General features: G+C 37.4%; 1 protein-coding gene across 1 annotated transcript in view; it reads left to right on the forward strand.

Annotated features, from left to right (window-relative positions):
• The first annotated feature begins 1702 nt into the window (after nucleotides 1-1702).
• The window catches only part of OSBPL10 (oxysterol binding protein like 10), a 109031-nt gene continuing 88583 nt past the window's right edge, over nucleotides 1703-22150 (forward strand). Inside the window, exons 1-2 of the mRNA XM_018075127.2 lie at nucleotides 1703-1796; nucleotides 4547-4607. Coding sequence (XP_017930616.1) covers nucleotides 1703-1796; nucleotides 4547-4607 — 155 coding nt within the window. The remainder of the gene's footprint in view (nucleotides 1797-4546; nucleotides 4608-22150) is intronic.

Consider the following 22150-nt stretch of genomic DNA (forward strand, 5'->3'; position numbering starts at 1 on the left):
GCTGCTGTCCCTGCCTGACAGGGTCCCGTTTCTAAGCTCCTTTCTCTGTCACGTTAGTCTCCGTCTTCTGTGAAGTTATCTTGGGTACCTAAAGAATGAAAAGGCGACTGAGAGCCTACCAAAATAAAGGGGGGGAAATGCCATGCTTGTCATTATTACTATTATTTTCTTTCGCTATGGAGTGGGACAGTGGAAACAGTTACCTTTATGCTCATAAAATATCTTCTGTTGCTATGTCCTACCTGTTTGACAAGTCCTAATTTATGCTGATACGGGGACAGGCCCAGGTCCTGCAATTTGTTGGGTGTGGACAGGCTGACGTGCATCTGGGGAAGTCCCGAGGAAGGTCTGGTTTTGGTCCAGTTGTAGGGCAAAATTTTTTACAGAGTTGAAGCCAGACTGTGGAGTTAATAATGCTGTACAGGGATCTGTTGAAAGCAAGAGTGAAGAGTTCCTATTAATATTTTACTTTTTGTTATTCAACTTTGTCCTCTTAGGGGATGGATGAAGATGAGTATCTAAAACTTGACTTTCAGTATAAGGCACCACAGTGGTCGTTTTGAAGAGAAGAAGATGCTTTAGAGAGAACATGTGCAGAACTAGTTATAAACCATTCCACAAACCTTTAAAAAACATCCCCCCCCAACCTACTGTTGCCGATATTAGGTGATCACAAGCAGTAAGAACATGGGAATGGCTGGGACCTTGATGTTCTGACAGTAATTTTAAAGTATTTATAAGTGACAGAGTTGCACAAATGCCCATGAAGTTATGGTGGTGACTTGTGTGCGGCTCAATCAGTGGTAGGAACTGTAGCAGTACTTCCTGAAGAGTTTCAGAAGCTGGTCTAATTCCAAAGACTGGAGGCCATGCATAGGTGGGCCAGCTATAAACGATAATGAATATGGTACGAATTGGATACACATAAAACTAGACTGCAGAATGCATAGACATAGAGAAGGCCGTTTACTCTCATTTGGTTACTGCTGTTCTGTTATAGATTCGCGTTACACTTGTATCTGTTTGTTGGTTTATCAGTTCTCTTGTAGTTTTGTTAAAAAAAAAAGAAAAAACGCATTTTGATACCTAAAATGGTGGATTAAAATCTATGACTAAAAATTAAAGCCCCTGCCTTCCCCCTCTTTTTTTCCTGACACCTCCATCTATTCTTGTAGAAACAGTAGCTCATTTTACTGTGTGTGACTTTAAGGGTCATAATCTGATGAAATTACAAAATAGAGGTAATTGTTTATAAATCTTTGGGTCTAGAGCTGCCTGGTGGTTGTATTTAGGAAGAGATTGAATCTTTGATAAGGCTGACAGCTGGAAATAGCATGTATGATCTGTGTATGTCCATTAAATTTTATCTGAAAACATGGAAAAAAGATCATTGTCCCTTAAACAATTCTACCATAGCACTTGGAAATTAATGTCTGTTTATTTTTAGCAGTGTTTTTTAATGTTGCTTTATCATGCTTTGTCAATTGCCAAATTTATTTCCTGTAAATCTAGCCTTTTGAGCAAGTGGTTTATGATGATACAGAACTTTTAGGATAAGTAACTTTTTTTAGTTTTTTCACTTACTCCATTCTGTTGGTGTGTGTATCTGTGGTTTGGGGTGTGGAATCTGATAGAAGTTCTAAACAGATCACTTGAAATTTGAGGCTTGTGGAAATTTGGCATATTATATAAAGTCCGGTAAATGAGTAGCGATCCATGGGCTTGGTTGTCTGTTTGGCCTCCTGGATATTTGTTCCGGAATGTGTTTTCTGTAAATCGGAGCTCAGTCTATAAGAGTCAGTAAGTGACTTCATAGCTGGCACCTGCAAATTACTCAAGAGCATATGTGTTACTGAATGATCGTACAAATTAGTTTTGAATTTACTTAATCTGAAAAAACACAAGATTGTTTAACTACGTGATCAATACAGCCAGATGGCATGAATATAAATAAAATGGAAAAATAAAGCAAAAACTGTCAGAGTTCAGTTATCATGGATTTGGAATGTTCTTCTTTAAAGCTCTTTATCCATTAGCCTAAATAATTTAAATGTACTTAATGTTGGCTCATGTCATGTGGTATTGAAGTTGAAAGGTCTTCCTAGATTATCCAACACTTAGTGTGCAGAGTAGCCTCTACAAGTCTGAAGAAATTAATTTGAATTATAATAAAGAAGTATCACTTTTAAATAAATCTTCCTTTAGCAGGCATATGCAAGGTAATCTGATTTTGAATGAGGCAACTGAGTATGATTACTGAAGCATAATACCTCATTTATAAGCACTGACTGAAATAATTGAAGGCCTCAATTCAGTCAATCTAGATAGGTGCTTTACTTCTTGTTTTAAGAATTTCTGAGGGTTTGTTGTTTGTTACTAGAGAAATCTATTTGTTCTCTTCTAGCAGGTAAGGAACAACCTGATCTGGAAATCAGTGAGGTGATTCCTCACCTTTATGACAAGCAGAAGGAAACTCCAGGGTGTTTTGGTTGTTTGGAGGGAGTTTGTTGTGTGATGCAGGTGTCAGGGGCCCTGGGCATCTAGAGCATTTCTACTAAAGTCTGTAACTTTCTGTGGATTTTTTTTCGGGTGTGGATATGGAAAGCAGAGCTTAAAGTAAAACAGACACTTGGACATAAGAACACTTGTCTCTGGTCTGAGACATTGGGGCATCTGGTTGTCTGTACTATGAAATTACAGATAATTGTGTTCTCAATTGAAGTACTGTTATGAATAATTTCTATTGGGATTTACTTGTTATATGTGTATGGGAGGGTAGTAGCTTGTATTTTAAATGCGAGTTGTGTGGGTTTGATGGACAAATACGTCTCTGTAGTGTCATATCATGTCACACAAAACCTATTTTTCATGAATTAATTTGATATTAATAAAACATTTATTGCCTGTGACATTATTATCCTGTTTTTTTAATAGATTGGTAAAATGTTGTAAAAAGTTTTAAAACTCCCACTTGCCCAAGGTAGTTGGAAATCCACATGTAGTGTGCCTCCTGCTCTCTGCTTTTTCCTTGACAATGTTTTTAGTACTTACACTTGTAGGGCTTTGTCCTGCAAGAATATATAAAGCCCTGGATCACCTGAATTTGAGTTGGGACTAAAATTTGGGTTTGTAACAACAATAAATGGATGCATTGTTGCATCCAGCAACAATGGATGTTCTTGCTTTTCTGAGCTGAACTGCTCTGTGTAAGTAGTTCTGTAGCCCAGGTGTTTTCTAAAGCATTACTTTGCCCTCTTCCTGTTTCCCCTCTCGGTTGAGAAATACATGCTGTTACCAGCCCACATGAATCATGCCCAATGTACTTCTTGTTTCTGGGCACCACCAGACTTCTTTTGGGAGTTAACTGCATTCTCTGTATCTCAACAAAAAAATGTAAGTTTGAGGCAGTTTGGGAATTTTTTGTTCTCAGGGTCTTTATTTGGCTTTGCAGTGCTGCGGTGTAATTTCTTTCCTTGTGTGGTTGCAGAGAACATTTGCAATCTGAGTGCTGCCACCACAGAAAGACCCTTGCTTATTCCCAGTGTCCTGAGCAGCAGATAGGATACCGCCAGAAAAACCATCAGACTTAAGGGGCTGACTTTGTTGGCTCCCAGAGGTTGTGCTGCTCTTGACTGTAGTTGTTACGGGAGGGTTTTCTAAGTATGTTGACAAAATATGTCAACACTTTATTGTGCACAAAAATCTGTATGTAACTTTCATTTTTTAAACATTTTATATGTGTCTTGGAGAAAGAGATTGTGGCATCTTAGGAAGAGAATTGATGAAGGTATCTTCAAACACAGTTCCTTCTGAATTAGACACGTCTGCTGGTGGAGTTTTGGGGTAGTTAGCACTTCTAATATTTGCCAGTTCTTCAATGGTGCCAGTCCAATTATTCTAGCAATGAATTGTGGCCTTTTTCTGGTGAAGGAAAAATGGTTACTAAAGAAACTACATGACTATAGTTGTATAGGTATACCAGTATAGCTGCTGGGAGCTGAGTCTGTCCTGGAGAAATAAACTGTTTTTTAATACAGGAATAAACCGCACTGTCAGGATTCTAACAGTAGACAGTATCTGAGAAGATAGACATGCACTTAATGTTTGCAAAACTTGCTGAAAAGGGAATTTTTCGTGCTCTTACTAGAATCAGATCAACATCAACCCCTCCACTGCATATCTTTTCATCTTAGTGTGGTTCCGTGGCATATCTATACAGGTTTTAACCTTCCAGGTTTTATTTGTGAAGGGGAGGACTCTGTTTTAAGGAGCTGGAGATGCAACCTTCTCTGTTTCTTCTGTTGTTGGAAATCTGCTCATTAGGTTTTGGAACTTTGTTTATAATTCATTAGGAATTGTGGAAATCCTAAATTTTCAAGAAATTTTTATAATATTGCACTAACATTCTATTAAAGATTTTACCTGCAGAATAGATTTTACTAGAAACTGTGTTTTCCTTTCACTTGTAGGTTGTGTTTGTAGTAGGAGGCAAGATGAAAAGGAAGAAAACTACTTAAACCCAACTTATTTTAGTTCTCTTGAGCAGGTGATATTTCCTGTGCTGAACACGCAGCACTTGCATATCTTACATTACTGAAATTAAGAAGGTATGTAATTAATTTTAAATAAACTTGGAATTTAAAATGTCAAAAAGTCAGTTATTAGTAAATTCTGTTTTGGATTATGGCACTAATCTACTTTCTTAATCCTAAAATCTATGTAGCAAAAATAATCACATTCAAATGTAAGCTTTCTTTTTTTCCTCTTCCCTTCACTTTTTGCTGTTGAAACGTTTCCCCTTAAGTATCATTAATGCTCACTTAAAAAAAAAAAAGGAAAACCAACAAAAAGTAAAAAGAAATAAATCAGTCTTTTAAAGTGTATATCCCTAACTTCTTTGTAGGAAAATTTCAGTTAAGAAGTACTTTTTCTTTGTTTAGTTAGTGGTTGATTAAACCTAGCTAGTTTAGTGACAAACTGGTTGATTTAGTTTGAATAGCTTTTGCTGTTGCCTCTAAACTGTCTCTTTTGGGAGAGTGGAGAAGGTGATTCAAACAGCCAAGTCAGAGAAGGAATTCTAACAACGGTAGAGGGAGGCTGAGAAATCCATCATTCTCTGCCCTCCAGTGATGCTTGCAAGTAACATTTGGAAGAGGACAACTTTGAACCTCAGCTGAAATTGAAAAGGATGGTCTTGCAGTTAAGGAATTGGTTTGCACTGTGGAGGTGTGACTCTGGTTGGAGAACTGCCATGGACATTTCTCTTGTCCCCAGGCAGGTAACCCAAGTTCTTTGTTCCTCAGCTGCTTGTATCAAAAGGTGTCAGGGCTGCTTATGCTTATGCAGAGGATAAATTCATATAATGGGTAATAATGTAATGCATAAGATGCTTGATAATAATGTAGAAAAAAAATCCGTTTAAGACAGATGAGACTTGTGCATTTTCACTCAGGGTATATTTGGGATATGCAAGTGCACTTCAAAGCTGAGCAGCAGTCTTGTACCAGAGGGAATGAAGTGACAGTCAGAATAGAGCATGGTCTTCCTTTTGCCCAGATGTCACACTTAGCTCTCAGACAGTGAAAAGAAGTAGCAGTTGGCACTGACACTGAAACAGGCATTTGCCCTTATCTGGGTTTTGTTATTACTGGCTCATTTTGCTGCTAACTTTTTGGATGATGATTTCTGTGCTTAGCAAGGCAGTGATAAATGTGGTTAGAGGGAGCACACATGCACTTCCTGGCTTATTTAAAAAGTCCCACCAGTTTATGAATATGTATTTTGTTCATGCAGGAGAAGTGACAGTAAGTTGCTAAGCTAAGGAATGTTCCTGAAATCATTTTATGAGTATATAAGTATTCAAAAGTTTTCCCCAGTCATTTTATATTTAAAAACGATTGTTTAGTAAAAAGAATGTATTTTTTGCTTTAACTTCTCCTAATATTCCTACTTCGTTCTTTATGATGTATTTAGAAGGCTGAACCTTCTAAGTGAAAAGGTTGCTAAAAATTGCCATAACTATTTCTTTTTGACGTAAAACTATATTTGTCAATTATATATTATAATGAACAATGAAACAAAAAGCAGTGAATTTGGTTCATCAAAAAATGCTGAGTTTGTTTCCGTAGCCCTAATACACTTATACAACTTTATTTTCAAGTATCTTGCCATTATGCTTTAGATCTTATAGCTTTTGTGGTTTTCTTCCTGAGATGTTTGCTTACTTTTTGGAACCTAATGCAGGGGGACAAAGTTTGTTTCATATTTCACTGTTGCATATAAAAATGATTCAGTAAATGTTCTCTAAATGCTACTGCACTTCACTTTCCAAGATGGCATTTAATTAGTAGGTAATTTAAAGTAGAAGAATGTAGATTCTCAACTACTCAGTTGTGCAGCACAAACCATAGAATTTGCCATGATTTGTCTTCTGTCTAGACTTGTATTTCTCTTTGGATATTGATCTGAGAGTTTATCTTCTGATGATAGAGGATTCTTCACCATAGCTATGGCAACAATTTGCCCAGAGTTAATCACTGCTTAAAAAAATGCCTGTTTTACTCAGTGTATCAGCCATTGACTCTTCACTGAATCTCTTTATGCTGGACTGAAGATACCTCTTATAAAATTTAGGCTCTATGTGCAGCCTTTTTGGGCAGGCTATGTGCTTATCTTTTGTCTGTATTTGGAGTATCTAGACCAATGGAATTTTCTTGGTACAAGTTAGCTCTCCCAGTAACTTTAATAATTCATGATAGTCCTGATTATTACTTGGTTTTCAAAGTTTTTGTTCTCATATGGACACCGGAAATATGTACAGTTTCAGCTGTGGTTGCACTGGAGATCAAATACAGGGGTAAGGCATCCTGTTTCCTTCAAATCAATATTTTTTTCCCCTGCTTAAAAAATTGAAAGACCATTAGCTTTTTAGGTCTCAGTCAGTTATTTTTTAAAAAATTAGGTTGTTAACTTTGCTTCTTAAGTTTAACTGGTTGCACACAATGCTGAACAACACTGAGATCTCATGTTCCCTGGTGCTGCTTGGGTTCTTCAGACAGGTATCTCCATACCCAACCCCTTGCTATTTCCTACTTACTTAAGCTGCAACATCCAGGTGCTTGTTATTCGTTTTCTCCTGGTACCCAATATATTTCTTGATCCAGTGAGTAACATATGGTGTAGTACTATGAAAATGAGTGCCAGAAGTGTCAAAGTGAAGGGTAACACTACACTAGCATGTTTTTTTTTTTTTTTTTTTGTCTGGGAAGGTGTTGGAAAGGATTACTGTGGGAGCTGTCTCCTTGCAGTATGTTCTCTTCACGGTTAGCATGTTATTGCATATTCCCAGTCATACTTCTTGGGCTTTCTCACTCATGGTGTGTGCAGGCCCTGGTTTTTGAGGGGGTATAAATAGTAGTTAATTATTCGTTTACAGGAGACAATAATTTTAAAATATAGTTGAGGAAAGTTATTATTAGAAGAATTACTTGGACAAAATAATCAGTAGATTTTCTTGACCCTGAATTTTTATGAGTCAGTGCTTTTCCAGGTGAATCCTCTAACTTGTAGTTATGACTTTTGTCACTAGAGGTATGATTTGATGGTATTGGAAAGCCTGATATTTGCTGATGATTTTTTTTCCTTCATCTAGGTCATTGCTAAGCACTCCCAAGTCAAGAACTGATTGCCAAGGAACCCTATTAGGAATACATTCACTCAAATAACCTCATTTATTTATATTTGGAGGCTACCTCCATCTTTTAACTGTCTTTCAGTGCATTTAATGTGTAGTTTCATCCATTTTGGGATCTTGCCAATTGGTTTTGATGAAAGCCAGGTTGGATGAGGCCTTGAGCAACATGGTCTACTGGGAGGTGTCCCTGTCTATGGCAGGGGATGTTGGGACAAGATGATCTTTAGGGTCCATTTCAACCTCTTAACACTGTGATTCTATGAAAAAGAGCTGTATGCACCAAGTATTGACCAACCTTAACCTTTCTGTGTCATTCTCTATATGCTCGGGAAAACCTAATGATTTTGTTGGGGGTATATTTCTGATAAAATTACAGTTTGAAATTTGGAGTATGAGTCTTCAAAATAAGAGACAGGGCTACACTGATGTGTAGTATTAATTGCTTGGTGCTTGTTTCAGGATCTTCCTGCAGACTAAGTGTGGTTGCTGTTGGGTATCACAAGTTGTACAGCATTTGCAGGTGCATTAAGGTGCTTGACTGAAAAGATCTTAGGCTATCAAATACCATCAAGTTGAATGTTTATAAGTCGAAATTCCTAAATTACTATTTTTTCTTTTGTTTTAAATAAATTACTACTACAAGATCATATATCAAGTACATGTTCCTCAGTGACCTAGGAAATTGCTTTTTTTCAACTGCACAGCCCTTTAGAGGTTGTCTGTTGCAGTATTGAGAGCTGTGCCTTACACAGCTTCCTTTAATCATGTTCCCAGTATTTTTTTATAAAACAAGTCAATGATTATTTGATTTGCTTGAGAATGCACTTGGAGCACAGTTAAGAATTGTGATGGGACAACTTGTCTAGGTCATTCAACAGTTTATTTTAAAATGTATTTTAAAGAAGTACATGAATGTAAGTTGGGGCTTTGTGTTGATAAAGCTTCAAAGTTTATCTTATATACAGAATTGTGAACCACACCCATTTATAGCTACGTTGGCTGATGCATCTTTTATTGAGATAGGATAATGCTTTTATGTAAGGGACACACACAACTCTGGGAAAATCTGTGCACTGCAGTGAGAGTAGTATGTTTAACCTCACCAGGAGGAGGGCTGTATATGTTTTTCTAGCTTTGAAATAGGAAGAAAACCTTCCTGGTAAAAGAAGACTAGTTTAAGCAAATGCAGGCAAGACCAGGTATTTTGCTATTTTTGTACTTGAATTTATAAAATTAAAAAAAAAAGAGAGAAAAGGGAAGAAGAGGGGAAATGACCAATTTCTTGTCTATTGCCATTATTTGGAGTTGCGTCAAGTTTCTCTGCACTCCTTTTGTCATGGTGGAAGATAATGAACTTAATAATGAAGATACCAAACTGTAGGCAAATTAACTCTATCCCTTCTCCATGGGCCGCAGGTGGGTCTCTGTGCCTCAATGGTTCTGAAAATTTTGTAACATGAATTCAGAATTAAGTCTTGGAAATCCAAGTGAGATGATTTGCTCTTATTTATTAATTTTAATAGTGCCATTAAGAACGGCACAAACGAAGTAGTGAGAATAGTAGTATTTTCTAAATTGCAGAATGTGTAGCACAGTGAGAATTTTTCTGGTTTTGCTTTCTTCTCTTCACTGCCTTCCATAGCAGAGCTTATTTCAGGCAAATAGAGGACTGATGTAAATTGCAGCCAGAGGAAGCTACTGATGGTGTCCACCTGGATATCTGTTAATGTGCCAGACTTACCTTTGCCCTGTTAAACACAATATTGTTTATGTGGGAATTCAAGCATTTGTGATGATGAAACTGTTTTCTTATTGAAGGTTATAAGTATTGTTTCTTCATTTTTGATTAGAACAATGATCTGGATTTTTGTAGAACTGTATTTTTAGAAATACATATATAAAGCAGCAACCTAATGCTGCATAAAGGTCTTTGAAACTACTTGTTGCTCACAAGTCTAAATACTCTTTTTTCAGAAGGATCATGGCTAATGCACTGCATATCTCACAACATATTGATGACACCAACCCTCTCATGGATTCTGTGGACTCAATACATATGTTTCTAAGAAATAGTGTTGATAGTATACTTGGTTTTAAAGATGGCTGCATATCAGCTGTCAGGATAAAGACCAAACATAGAAACTTAAACTTCTCATTTCAGTTAATGAATTTATAATCCTAAGAGTAAAGGCAAGGGAAAAACTATTGTTAAGTATTGTCACAGAAAGCTGGAAAGTTCTGACTATCCTAAGATGATGCAGCATGTAAGACATCTGGTTTCTGCAAAGCTTTGTTTGAACTAGCTGGGATGGAGAAGAGCTGGAAATGAACCAGCGTGCTGATCTTGCTATCAAGATCCTTACTTTGTATATTATATTTTCTTCCATGTGATGTGTAAAGAAAATACTGCATTGGATGTTTTTTCTTCCCAACCAGGAACATTTTAGACTGTGGATAAGAAGAAAAAATTCAAATACTAGGAAGAACAAGCAGAAAGGAAGATGTAAAATTGAGAACTTCAAAAATTCCCAAAGCAAGACTTTAACTTGCCTTTTGTTTTTTTTTTCTTCTATATCTACATATGCATATAAAATATATGCAGCTCGCAAAAAATGGCATTAGTATAACATTGGTGAGTTCTCAGCCCTTTATATATGAGTGGAGTGAATGCTACTTGTTGAATAGGTTCTGTCAGTGAAATAATATTTTAAATTAAACTTGCAGTTGGGAGAAATGCCAGCATTCATATGTTTCAATTTTGACAACCTGGATGATAAATTATCTACATTTTGAAAGTGAAAATAACAGCTGCTGTAGAGACTGCAGTAGAAACACAGAACAAGTTTAAAACCAGATGTTTTATTCTATCAATTTGCACAAAAATTACTGTCCAAACAGCTGTGTTCAGAAAGCATTTGCTAGCAAGTATCTGGCAGTTCGTGTCTTCACTTAGAATATATCGTAATACTTTGTATCAAGAACAGCTGTAGGAATATATACCCTCAGTGAATTATAGAAGAAGTACAGTATAGAATGAGGGAGGAATGAAGAATTAATTGGTTTGAGGACTGCTGGCTCCTGGCATCAGGTAAATATCTTTTTCTACATGGAAATTACCTTTAAAATTTTTGTTTTCCTTTCGCAGGTGGTAATCAGCTCTTGTTATCATGAATTTCTTGGACATGAATTGTATGAGTAGTGTAGTTATGTCCACAAAGCAGAAATCACTAGATGAATGTGAGGCAGGTATCAGAAAGCCAGATTCCTGAACACAGAAGTTTTGTATTGACGTTATAACTCTGATTACCTGGACTGAGGAAGACAAAGCACACTTCAGATGAAAAGGTGCATCAAATTGTTTTGCTTGTCTGTTTTGTTAGAAATGGTCTAAATACTTTGAATGCACCGTAATAATGGGAAAAAACCAAAAAAGCTTGCATGCATGAGTTTGCATCCTTGTCAGTATTACAGTATTGTAATGCATTACTCAGTAAGAATAAAATATTTAAACTGGGTTGTTTGCAACTGTTCTATTTTTTAAACTTTTAACACCATATTTATGGTGATAGTGTTTTCTTAAAATTCTCTTTTAAAAAAAGTTTTATTTTTCATCTGAAAATACCATGGGTACTTCACAAAATTTGAACAAGCATCAGATGTGATGGTTAACACTACTGATGTTAGAGGAAGAGGTGCTGGATCTCTTAATAGCACATCATTAAGTCATCGCCAATTTAAATATATATTGTTTTGCTTTTCTTGGTGTAAAACTGAGGTCTGCAGGTGACTTTGATTGATTACAAGATGGTTTTCAAATCTAAACATTAATTTTTCAGTTTACAGGAAGGTAATTATTTCTTGAGGTCTCTTATGCCTTTATGTTTTTAGCTGTGGACTAGAAAGTAACAGTGAAGTTTCTGGCTCCTGGCAGTGATTCTTGCTGAGGACAGGGCATTGCAAAACAAGGATGAACTGTGAAGGTCTGGCAGAGAAGTTGGTGAACTGTGACACAACCTCTATAAAACTTTGCTGACTCAAGGCAGCTAATTGAAAATTTATGCAGCAATATCCATTGATAGGATGTGGTTTTGCTTTGAACTGCATTGGACTGCATTACTGTAATACATTACAGTCAGTACCTTCCTTTGATAGGTTCGTGTTCTTAAAAAGTTGGCTTTAACAAAGTAGCTTCTGAATATTGAAAAGATGTCAACCTGAAATCTAGTTGATCTAAAAATAAACTAGGAGTAGTTTTGAATATACTTGAAACTTTTTCTACTGTTTTTTAAACATATAATGATAATATATACTTATACTGGCCACTCCTGAGGAAAAAAAAATTCTTATGTAGTATGATAATCTTTATTAATACAGTTACTTCCTGTTGTAGAAGATCACTCTGTGAAATTCAGTGAATTTATTTGAAGCTCATTATGCTGTACTTCCATTCCATCTCTGCCTCTCTGTTGCCATTAACTGTTCTGTTTGTTTTGTTCAAGATGTTTTGGAAGTCCCAAGGCATTTCTGTAGTTCTGTATTCTGTTTGTAAAAAGTACAGTTATAATTGATCCCATTCCTGTCCGGTTAAGTCTATGTATACGTTTTATTTAATACTTACCAGGCTTCATACAGAATGTCTGCAATTGTTCCACACCCAGTAAGGAATGCAGTTTAGTGTGCCAAGGAAATTCATCATCAGGGTGATATAGTGCAAGGGATCTGGAGATTGCTGATAAAATATGTGGTTCATATTTTTCTTTTCCTTTGCTTCTCTCTTCTGGGAGGGCTTTAATCTAAACATGCTATTGAGGTGTATTTCAGAATATCCTCTTCTCCTTCCAAGTCCCAGATTGCACTGATTAGAGAAAAGTTGGTAATTTTCCAAAGAAATGAAAGGTGGGGCACCTGATCTGGGAGTAGTTCTATCTGGCTGAGTCTCTTTGCTTCTGGGTGAGAAAAATACAACCAGAGGCTGGAGTACCAGAAGCCTCTAATTCCTTGACTTTCTTCTGTCATTAAATAACTTGCTAGCAGAACTACTAGTTTTCCTCCCAGTTGTTATATTTTGATAGTGAAAACCCCAGTGAAAATGTAATTAAGCTGGGAAAAGCACTGGTACTCATATTCCTTCTTTTCTAATTAAGATACTAATTTAGACTTAATAGTCATAAGGAGTTGTGAGAACAGCCAGTACCTTAAAGCAAAGGTTTCAGATGAGAGTACAAATGTGAGAATCAGTTGCAGTGAGCAATTGATAACCTGTGGGTTGTGACAGCCTTGTTCAGCTGCTCTGTTCTTGCCAGGGGCTCAGAGGTTCAAATTATTAGTTTCATTCTGCAGCTTTCCTGTAATCTAGTGCTTTTCCAGCCTCTATGTCCTTGCGTGCCCTGTGCTGCTTACGGGGTGTAGACAGGAGATGCCAGTGAGGAGCGTTTTGCTGTGGTGGTTTGTGACAGCTGCCCAAGCCCAGCTTTGGTTTGCTCAGCTCTGTGTGGCCTGGGGTTCATCTGCCCCTGTGGACTCAGACTGGTGATAGTTGTTGAGCTGCAGTGAGCTGGATGACAGCCCCTGGGCCCAAGAGCTAGGCCGTGGGCATGGCATAGCTTACTTCATTCAATGGTTTAAATGTTGTCGGCCAAAAGAAATCCTGTAATGGATGCTGTATTTTTGCTGTGCTGTGGACTAAAGGCTGGCAGATCATTCAAACCTAAAGCTCAGGGCTTCCTGTAGCACACTCTTTTGCTGTCGGTTTGGGAAAAGTATTGGAAGTGTCTCCCTGTGCATTGACCTTTTGTAGAAGGGTCAGAGCTGTAAAAGCTGGTAGGAGGCTTAGGTGGCTGCTCCTTTGGGCATAGAGGTTCTGATGGGAGTCCCAGAGGTGAGGGATGAGCTGCAGGAAATAGCTGGACTTTGTGAGCAGACTGTAGCTGCTTACAGGTGCTCATAACTTAGGTTCTTATCTTTTCTCTATGCTAGTTTTCAAATGGAAGACTTAAAGCCTTGAGCAGAAGGGCTGAGCAGCTGTGAGATATAATCTTGCTCCTTCTTGCTCTGAACAAACAGGTTGGTAGTTGAATATGAAGCTTTTCTCTAGGATCGGATAAATCGTACCTGTTGTCCTTTGCATGTTGTAAGGATCTCTCTTTCCTGTTTATTTGACCTTGCTTTTGATACTCTACAGAAAGCATAGGGGGGGAGTACTACTATAGGATATGAACTGAAGAGAAAACATTTGAAAGTAAGGAGATCAGACACGAAAATGTTACAAGTGCTAAAAATTAGAGGTAGATGAGCTGTAACCTCAGGTTCCAGAGAGGAGGTTAATGACATGAAGCTTTGAGCTTAAAAATTGGTTTTTCAGAAGTGATGCTTGAGCAGATTGAGCACAAGTGGTGTGGAATAGGTGCCTTGACTGAGGGAGCTGGAAAGCTTAGTAGAACTGTCAGTAGTAATAGAGAAAGCAGCTGGTATAGGAAAAAATATAGTGCAGTTTCTCACAGATTTTTTTTTCCTTGAGATGGTGTCAGGACATCAGGAACAGATGTCTGAGAGACTGAAAATACCTACTCTACTCATGTTGAGTTTTAACTTTCATTAAATAATTCCCTCAACTGGATATAATTATTGGAATGATGGATTGCATGTTTTTTAAAAGAAAAATAATAGAATTATACAACTAACTTTGTTGTGGAAATGTGAAAACCACTGTATCTGTGCTCTGGCAATTTACTTATTTATCATCTCAACTTGTTCTGTGCTTATGTTTTTGGTTTGTTGGTTGCATTGTCTTCTGTTAGGTACTTATTGTGGTGAGTCTCTTCTGTTTTAAAGAGAATTTTACACTTGGGAGTTGGTTTATGCCACCCCCTCCCACCTTCTTTCTGTGTGCATTGCCAGCAGTGGGTGCAGAGGTTCAGTTAAGTTGTGGCATGTTTATACTGCTGAAGGAAAAAACGACCACCTTATGTCATTCCCTTCACAGGAATAAAGTTCTGTTTCTTGAAACCTCTGCCATTGAATTTCTTCCTGAAATTCTTCTTGTGTATCATTTCCTGCTCTGTCATTCTTCCAGAGACTGCATAGTAGGCAAGGTGGCTGCTGCAGTTCTAACAGCAAGCACAGGGTTTCCTAGAGGAGTCTAGGGTAATGCTTAAAATTACTGCTGGTGTTTTAGTCTCTTATTAAGGACTTTCCTCCGAGTGGCTTGTGCCTTTTTTATTTTTGTTTCTTTTCCCCTGTTCCTTTATCATACGGTCTGCTTGTCACTGCTCAAAATCAAATGAAAAGCAGAGAAGGGTGCCTTGTCAAGTGCTGCAGTGCAGAACCAGTGTGAGTACTGAGGAGTGTGGTAAAGGCAGGTAGTAGAGAGCACTGCAGAGCAGGAGTAACCTTCAGGTGTCAAATCACTATCAGAAAATAGGACTTCATAGTTTGTGCTCCCTGAAGTGACTGAGTAGTATTTCTTTACAGTGTTTTCTTTTGAGAAACGGTAAGTTTTTTGAAATGGCTGTTAAAAAAAAGTGCATCTCTCCTTAGTTTCAGTTTGCAGTTGGCACTAACATTTCTTTTTGGATTTTTCCCTCCCCCCTGTTTCTTTGCTTGAATATTTCTGATTGCAATTTGAGTGTCTCAGATACAATGAGTTATTTTGCTAGGGGGGAGGGGAGAGGGAAAGGAAAGAAATGGAATCATGTGTTGTCTATTTGTGGTGCCAGATAAGAGAAACTGTCAGCTGAGTAACACCATCTATTAAGACTGTTTACAAACAGTTGATAACATTTGAGAATAAACTAAAAGAAAACTACAAACAAGTGGAGAAATAGAGAAGTACTTACCACATCATTGATCCCCCCCAGATCATAATTAGGGACAAGGAAAAAATCTAGGTGGAAGAACTCTTTAAACTGCACTTGTACGAAAAACATTTAAATAAATTCTAAGTCATTACTGAAGAGAATTTAATGTGGTAATGTAATTTTGCTTGCTTCTGATTTTTAAAGCTGCAGACTTTTGGTAACTGAAGGAAAACATACTCCTTATGACTGCTGGTTGAGGAAATGGTTAAGCTGTAACAACTTAATATTTCCTTCTTCCAAATCTCCCTATAGCATTGCATTGTTACGAATATGGAGGTTGATGGGGATGTTCGTACTGCAGCCTATATGTTCAGGCACTAAAACCAAGATTTGGGGTCCCAGCTGTTGCTAGAACCATTAAATTTCAAGTTCAATAGATATCTCACAACTTAGTGTTGCTTCCTGTCATGTGGAAAAACTCCTGCTGCTTTGCTATAGTATATTTAATGCTGGTTTTACCTTTACCTTAAAGAGGAGAGCACAAACCTGACCCAAGAGGATCTGTAAAAATCTGAAGTCGTTTTATTTCTCTTGTTGATTTAGTTCATTGTGCCATGGTTTTGTCTTTTACAGGCAGGTGATTCTGTTTTATGCCATTGATAAGCAGAGACATTGTCAGCATGTTTAAAAGAAATTTGTTTTGCTATAATATTTTAATTATTGGCATTATTTCTTTAATTGGTTTGTTGCAAAAGTGAAGAATTTAAACTTCTCTTTTGAAGCTGTTGGTTCATAGCTGTTCATAGCTCAAAAGTTCATAATTTCAGTTATGGCAAAGGAGTTACTTTTATTTGTGTGGGAGGGTAGATTAGATCAGCAATTTCCAAATTGTTTTTATAAGTAGTGTAATTCCTAACTATAGCAATGACAGCAGAAATTATGTTAAGCTTTTAAAAGTTGCCAGTGAATTTCAGTGATCTGATAGGTTTTATGTCTTTTTGTAAAGCAAACTGATTGCTTTTGTATTAAGAATGACATCAAATTTTATTTGAAAATATCTACTTGCCAGCTGATCAGCCAATATGACTCCTCAGTAATTCACTAAGATACAACAGGGGATTTGACAGAAACATACATAATGTAATATAGAAAAAAGAGTTTTGTAATTTTAAAATGTGAGTACAGTGGAAACTAATTTGGTGGGACTGCTGGTGTTAAATGGTGCAAAGTATGTTTTATTGAGGTATAATAATAAATTGACAGAGTTCAGTAAATTCGATGGAATTAGAAAACGTTTAGCAATGGTTTAACAGAGTTGAATAAGCTTGATGGCAAGGTTCATCTTATTAATTACTGAATGGAAGAAACATACACAGGAAAATGGAATTGAAATCAAGTTAGAATGATTCACACATGGACCAGAGATACAAAGAGTAAAGAGGAGCCTCATGTTAAGTCAGAAGGTTCAGAGTGGACCCCCTTGCTTTCTTAACTCCTTATGGAGAGTATGTGTGGCTGGATCCAGTCTTAATCTCAGACTTGGACAATAGTTTATGTCTAATGTACAGTGTTTATAATAAGCAGCCACGTGGATTAGCAATATTTCATTAGTATTAATTCAGCATGCTATCAGTTTGTTCCCAAGGATCTGTCACAGGTAAGGGATCTCTGCTTAGGGTAAGGAAGGATCTTTTGGTCTCAGATAAGGAATCTCAAACCTTGGGAGGCAGCCTTGCTCAGGGGAAGAGTCATGTGGCATGTAGTCCGGCTGCAGTTCAGGGGGAGCTCCACTTGGATCCATCCTGACGGTAATATTTGTGAAGTAGTTGGCTCCTCATAGCAGTGTAAACAAGATGGATGTCTTCCTTTTAGCTGTTACCTTGTTCTGTACTTTGGTCATCTTGCATTTTTGGGTTTTGAAACCACCTTTTGAAATATTTTTTTCTGAGGCACCTTCACTCCCTTATCCAAGAGCCGGGAGCTTTTCAGCTTGCAGGTTCAGCACACAGTATGAAACCTGTTGCTCCTTAGTCGGCTTGAATGAAATTATGGCCTAGGGTCATGTGTGTCCATCACAGACCTACGGGTGAAAATACTGGCCAGTGGTTTTTATGTGATGCATGTAGTTGTGGAGGAGTTGGATTTCTTTCCTGCTGTATCGATGACTCTGCAAAGTTCCTCTTCTACCCAAAGACTGACTTGGCCGTGTTATTCTTTAGCTAACTCCAACTCTTATTACTGTATTGGCTGTACAGGGACCAGGTGCTGTGTACTGCTACTCGTCAGTGATGGGAACAAATGACAATGACAGAGAAGTAGTTCTGACTTGACACCAAATAAGGGAAGACTACTGAACCAGGTTTTTAAAGTGCAAATCAGCAATTCTTCCTTGAGGAGAGAGAAATTACAACTGATTTCACTTGTGCTTTCTAAGGGCTGCTTTTCCTCACTTTGCCCAATGATGTGATATAACACTTTACTGAGGTTTTGGGGGAATAGTTGCTGTTTATTTTGCACCATTGCTGTGGACTGTGGTGTAAACGTGCAAGACATTGTATTTCTACCTAAAACTGAGTGATTTGGAGTTTAAAGGACTCATACTTTATGTTTAACCTTCTTTTCTCATTCATTTTAGTTAACTGATTGTAAAGGAATTGTATATATTGAGAAATACCAAAGCTACTTCATGTATTTGCTTCAGTAAAGTAGTTTCGGAATGGAATTGTTCACACAGAATACAAACAATGATAAGAGAATGTCTGTGCTAATTTTCTAAGTCTTCATCCATGGAAATACATAAAATGTAAATCGGATTAAATACAATTTTTGGAAGGGTTTTCAATTCTGTGGGAATGTCATGTTCTTTAGGATCTCATATAAGTAACTTGAACAGAATTAAATATCTCTGAAACTGGCGAGAAGTAGAAAAAAAATCTCAATCTTCACTAATCTAATAATTAGCCTAATGTACATACAATCCAGTGCAGGAGAATGTTTTGTTCTGCATGTGGCTGGAAGTCTAGCTAGCAGAGTGCTTTTTTAGACTGTAGTGTTAAATGATTCTTCAGATTTCTGTTTATTCAGTTTTAGGTAGATTTAATGAAAATCTTTTGGCACATGCTGTTGCCAAACTGTTCTGCTTGTCTACTCCTTCATACCTCCACTTCATTTCCTCTGCAAATTGTCTCTTTCTTGTTGGCAGCAGAGTGATTGTAATAAAACTGATGTTCTATCTCAATAAGCCATGACATGTGACTGTTCTAATTAATTTTTAGCAACATTTTTCTATTGAAAACTTTTAGGTTGGTGACATCTTTTTATTAAGAGTTTAAGAATCCTATATAATCTGTTATGTTTCATGTTCAGTAATAAAATATGAGGGAAGAGACAAGTAACAGTGAAGATAGTTCAATGATTCAGCAGTTTTATTCAATAGTTACTGTATACAAAATAGTACAGTTGTTAGAATAGAATTTACAATACATTTGCATGTCTTCCCTGTGACTTAGGGGTTTTTACAGTGTGTCTTAAAGCAGCCTTGGTTTCCAGTAAGCAGTAAAAATGAATTGGAAAGAACTCCAATGGCTAATTTGCTTGCATTGACATTTACTCTTGTTTATATGCAGGTCAGCTCCCTGAAGTTTCGTGACTTACCACTATAGGCTGTTGATGTTGAATATGTGACCTGAGGAACAGATTCATTAGGGTTCACCTGCATAGATAATGTCCCCGGCTTTTAATTTGGAGACATGCAGGCCGAATACTTTTGGGCTGAGATAACAGACTCCTTTGTCTGTGTAATTGAGTCAAGATGTGACTTGAATGATACTCTTAATTTCTGTACTCTCATTGTTAAATTGAGCAAAAAGCAGTACTTGAAAGTAGCTGAACTACTCTGCAGCTGCTCTAATTGAAGGTAGACTAGCCCTGTAATTTGAGCTACTTCTGTTTGCAGTCTGTTTTGTGATTTGATTACCTGAATAGTTTGCTTGATACTCATGCCTGGAGGTGTTAGGCCATCTCTTGGTTTGTCATCCAGTGATTGTCTCCTTCTCAGCTTCAGTGTTTGTGCTGTTGTCCAGGTCACTCTCTGTGCCTTTGTTAGTTGTTTCATTGGTATTTCAGTCTCTGAAAGTATTTTATCTCCAGGTGGAATCGTAACTAACATCAGGCATAAAAACTCGAGGTCATATTGGTTGTCTCATAACTGAGTGCTCTTTTGTATACGGCAGCAAAGGGAGCTCTAAAAATCTACAGATGTTTGATGTATGAAGGTTCCTCCCCTAGATGGGATATAATATCCAGTAACAGTAGTACTGGGTTAATTCTTACCACTGAGAAATACAAGTTGTTGCAGAAGAGAGAGGAAGAGTTGGAAGGCATAAGTCAGAGAAATTAGCTTTTCCTCTGCTAATAAGGGTTTGATTCATTTCCCTCACGTAAGAGGGAAATGATAATACAGTTTAGAATGGTGCCAGCAGAAGATATTGTGTATTAGACACAGGATGAGTGACTGTGTGAGGATTTACTCCTTCCTTCATAACATTTTATGACCTTCTAGTAATGTAGTTCAGAGGGCAGACACTAGTTGCTGAAGGTGAAGGAGAGGGTTGTGGGGATATTTCAATGGAATACATGTTTTTTCTTCAGCAGCCTTTTTCAGAGGTTGTTTATGTTTGGGATTGACAAATTAAGTAGCTGCAAATTGTAGGGAATTTGGATTATAGATGATAGTATTCTGAGATAAAATTGTGATTAAGACCTGGCTGACTCACAGATTCAGTGGGATGTGATTTTCTTTAAACTCTGTTGCATGGTAATGCTGATACAAACCCAGCAATTCCAGGCTCCCAGTGTGTGTTGTGGGGACATTATATTAAGTGACTGAATTTGCTGCTTGTCTCTCATTATGTTTTGTGATAAACAGGCTGCCAAATGGATATATTTGATTCATTTATGGATGTTGTGATAGCAAGTAGCAGGAAGACCAAGCAAAGGTCACATCATCTCTTCTGAATTCACAAAGTCTCCTGCAGAATGTGGCAAGTAGCAGACAGAAGTCTCGATAAAATACTGCCCTTGATCAAATCTGACTTCATTAGTGATCTGTCTTCATATATTACTGTCCTGGCAATGTGTTTTCTGTGTGTGTGTGCATGTCCCTACTTAAAGCAGAGACTATTGAAAGAATAATGTATAGTACTGTCAGTCACTGTTGGACTCATTTGCGCTCTGAGCAGCTGCCTTCTTTGTGATTACTTTGCTTCAAATAGGTCTGTGGATGCTTACATTTTCTTAGTGTGTTTAATCTACATTGTAGAGCCTTTGGTTCAACTTTTCCGGCTTCCAGAATTGGTTATTTAGCTTGTTGGAGAGTTGTATTTTTGGTATGTTAGGCCACCTTCTAAGGTGTTTATTTCATTCTGTATTTTAAAAGCACTTTGTGAAAGATGAGTTGATGCTAGGCACTAGACAATTTTTGATGTGCTTGCCAAACCTGTCAGATCTTTTGGAACTTATTACAGAAAGTGTCAAGCAAAAAAGTGACATGTTTTTGTGCAAGGTCAAATATTTCTGTATTGCTTACAGTTTTAGTGGGGGTTGTGTTACAGAAAAAAATAGGCAATAAGATTCCTGGCATGGCTGGTGTAATTTTGGGAAACATTTAAAACTGTGTGATGATGCAGCTGTTTGCTCAGCAGCAGTTTTGATAACTGCTAATATGAGTAGAGAGAATTACAAGTATTAGTATGTAAAAGCTTTTTTCACAAGCTAAACATCATTGATTTTCTTGATTGGACTCAATAATCCTTGTGGGTCCCTTCCAAATCAGCATATTCTGTAAAGTACTGATTTCTGATAGCTGCCTTGTTTGTTGGTGAGATTTTTACTGCTAGCTGGAACAGAACAATACTGCACAAAGACTTGGAGCAGAGAAGCAGTTGTTAATACAGGCTCCAAAGTAGGTCTCTAATTTTACTCTATCAACGATGCAAAGTCTTGCTCCTGGATAAGGTGGAAAGGTGGGATGAGAGAGGATAAACCAGACAGCTTCCTTCGTTTTTGCATCCAGATGATTGCGAATGACTCTTGTGGGCCTGGCTTCAGTGAGAACCAATTTAACTACAGAGTCTTGTGTATGTGTCCCTCACATGGGGAATGGAGTTGCTGTGTGTGTGACTAATCCTCTCCTGCATATTTCCTGTCTCTTGTTTTAGAGTTGCATAGAAGTGTATCTTTCTAAAGGTTAACATCCTTTCATTACATGCAGATCATTAGAAGTGACATATAAGTACTCTGTTCTTGTTTTATTTTACATCTTGGTTGTTTTTCTTATGAAGGAAAACATATTTTCCTGCCTGGAAGGTCTGTTTTTAATCTGTGACCTGAATCAAGCTGGATAATAAGATTCACAGAATTAAAATTACAGCAGCCCATTTATTCCCCCAGTTATGTCAATGCTAGCCTTTTCTCTTGATCCATAGCACAAAAAATTGAGTCTGCTTAATTGTTAAATAGTTGTGAATTTAGAGCAAGTAAAAGGAGGTGGTAAGGACTGCTAAATGACACAAAGTAGTCTTGAGTAGCCAGCCAGCGTGATGGGCTGTGAGCAGTAAGTGCTGTTTATGGTATCAAACTCAACTGTGTACCTTTTGTTTAT

Source organism: Manacus vitellinus, unplaced genomic scaffold (assembly GCF_001715985.3).
Source record: "Manacus vitellinus isolate BGI_N305 unplaced genomic scaffold, ASM171598v3 scaffold_3_pilon, whole genome shotgun sequence".
In the NCBI taxonomy this organism is placed as follows: domain Eukaryota; kingdom Metazoa; phylum Chordata; class Aves; order Passeriformes; family Pipridae; genus Manacus; species Manacus vitellinus.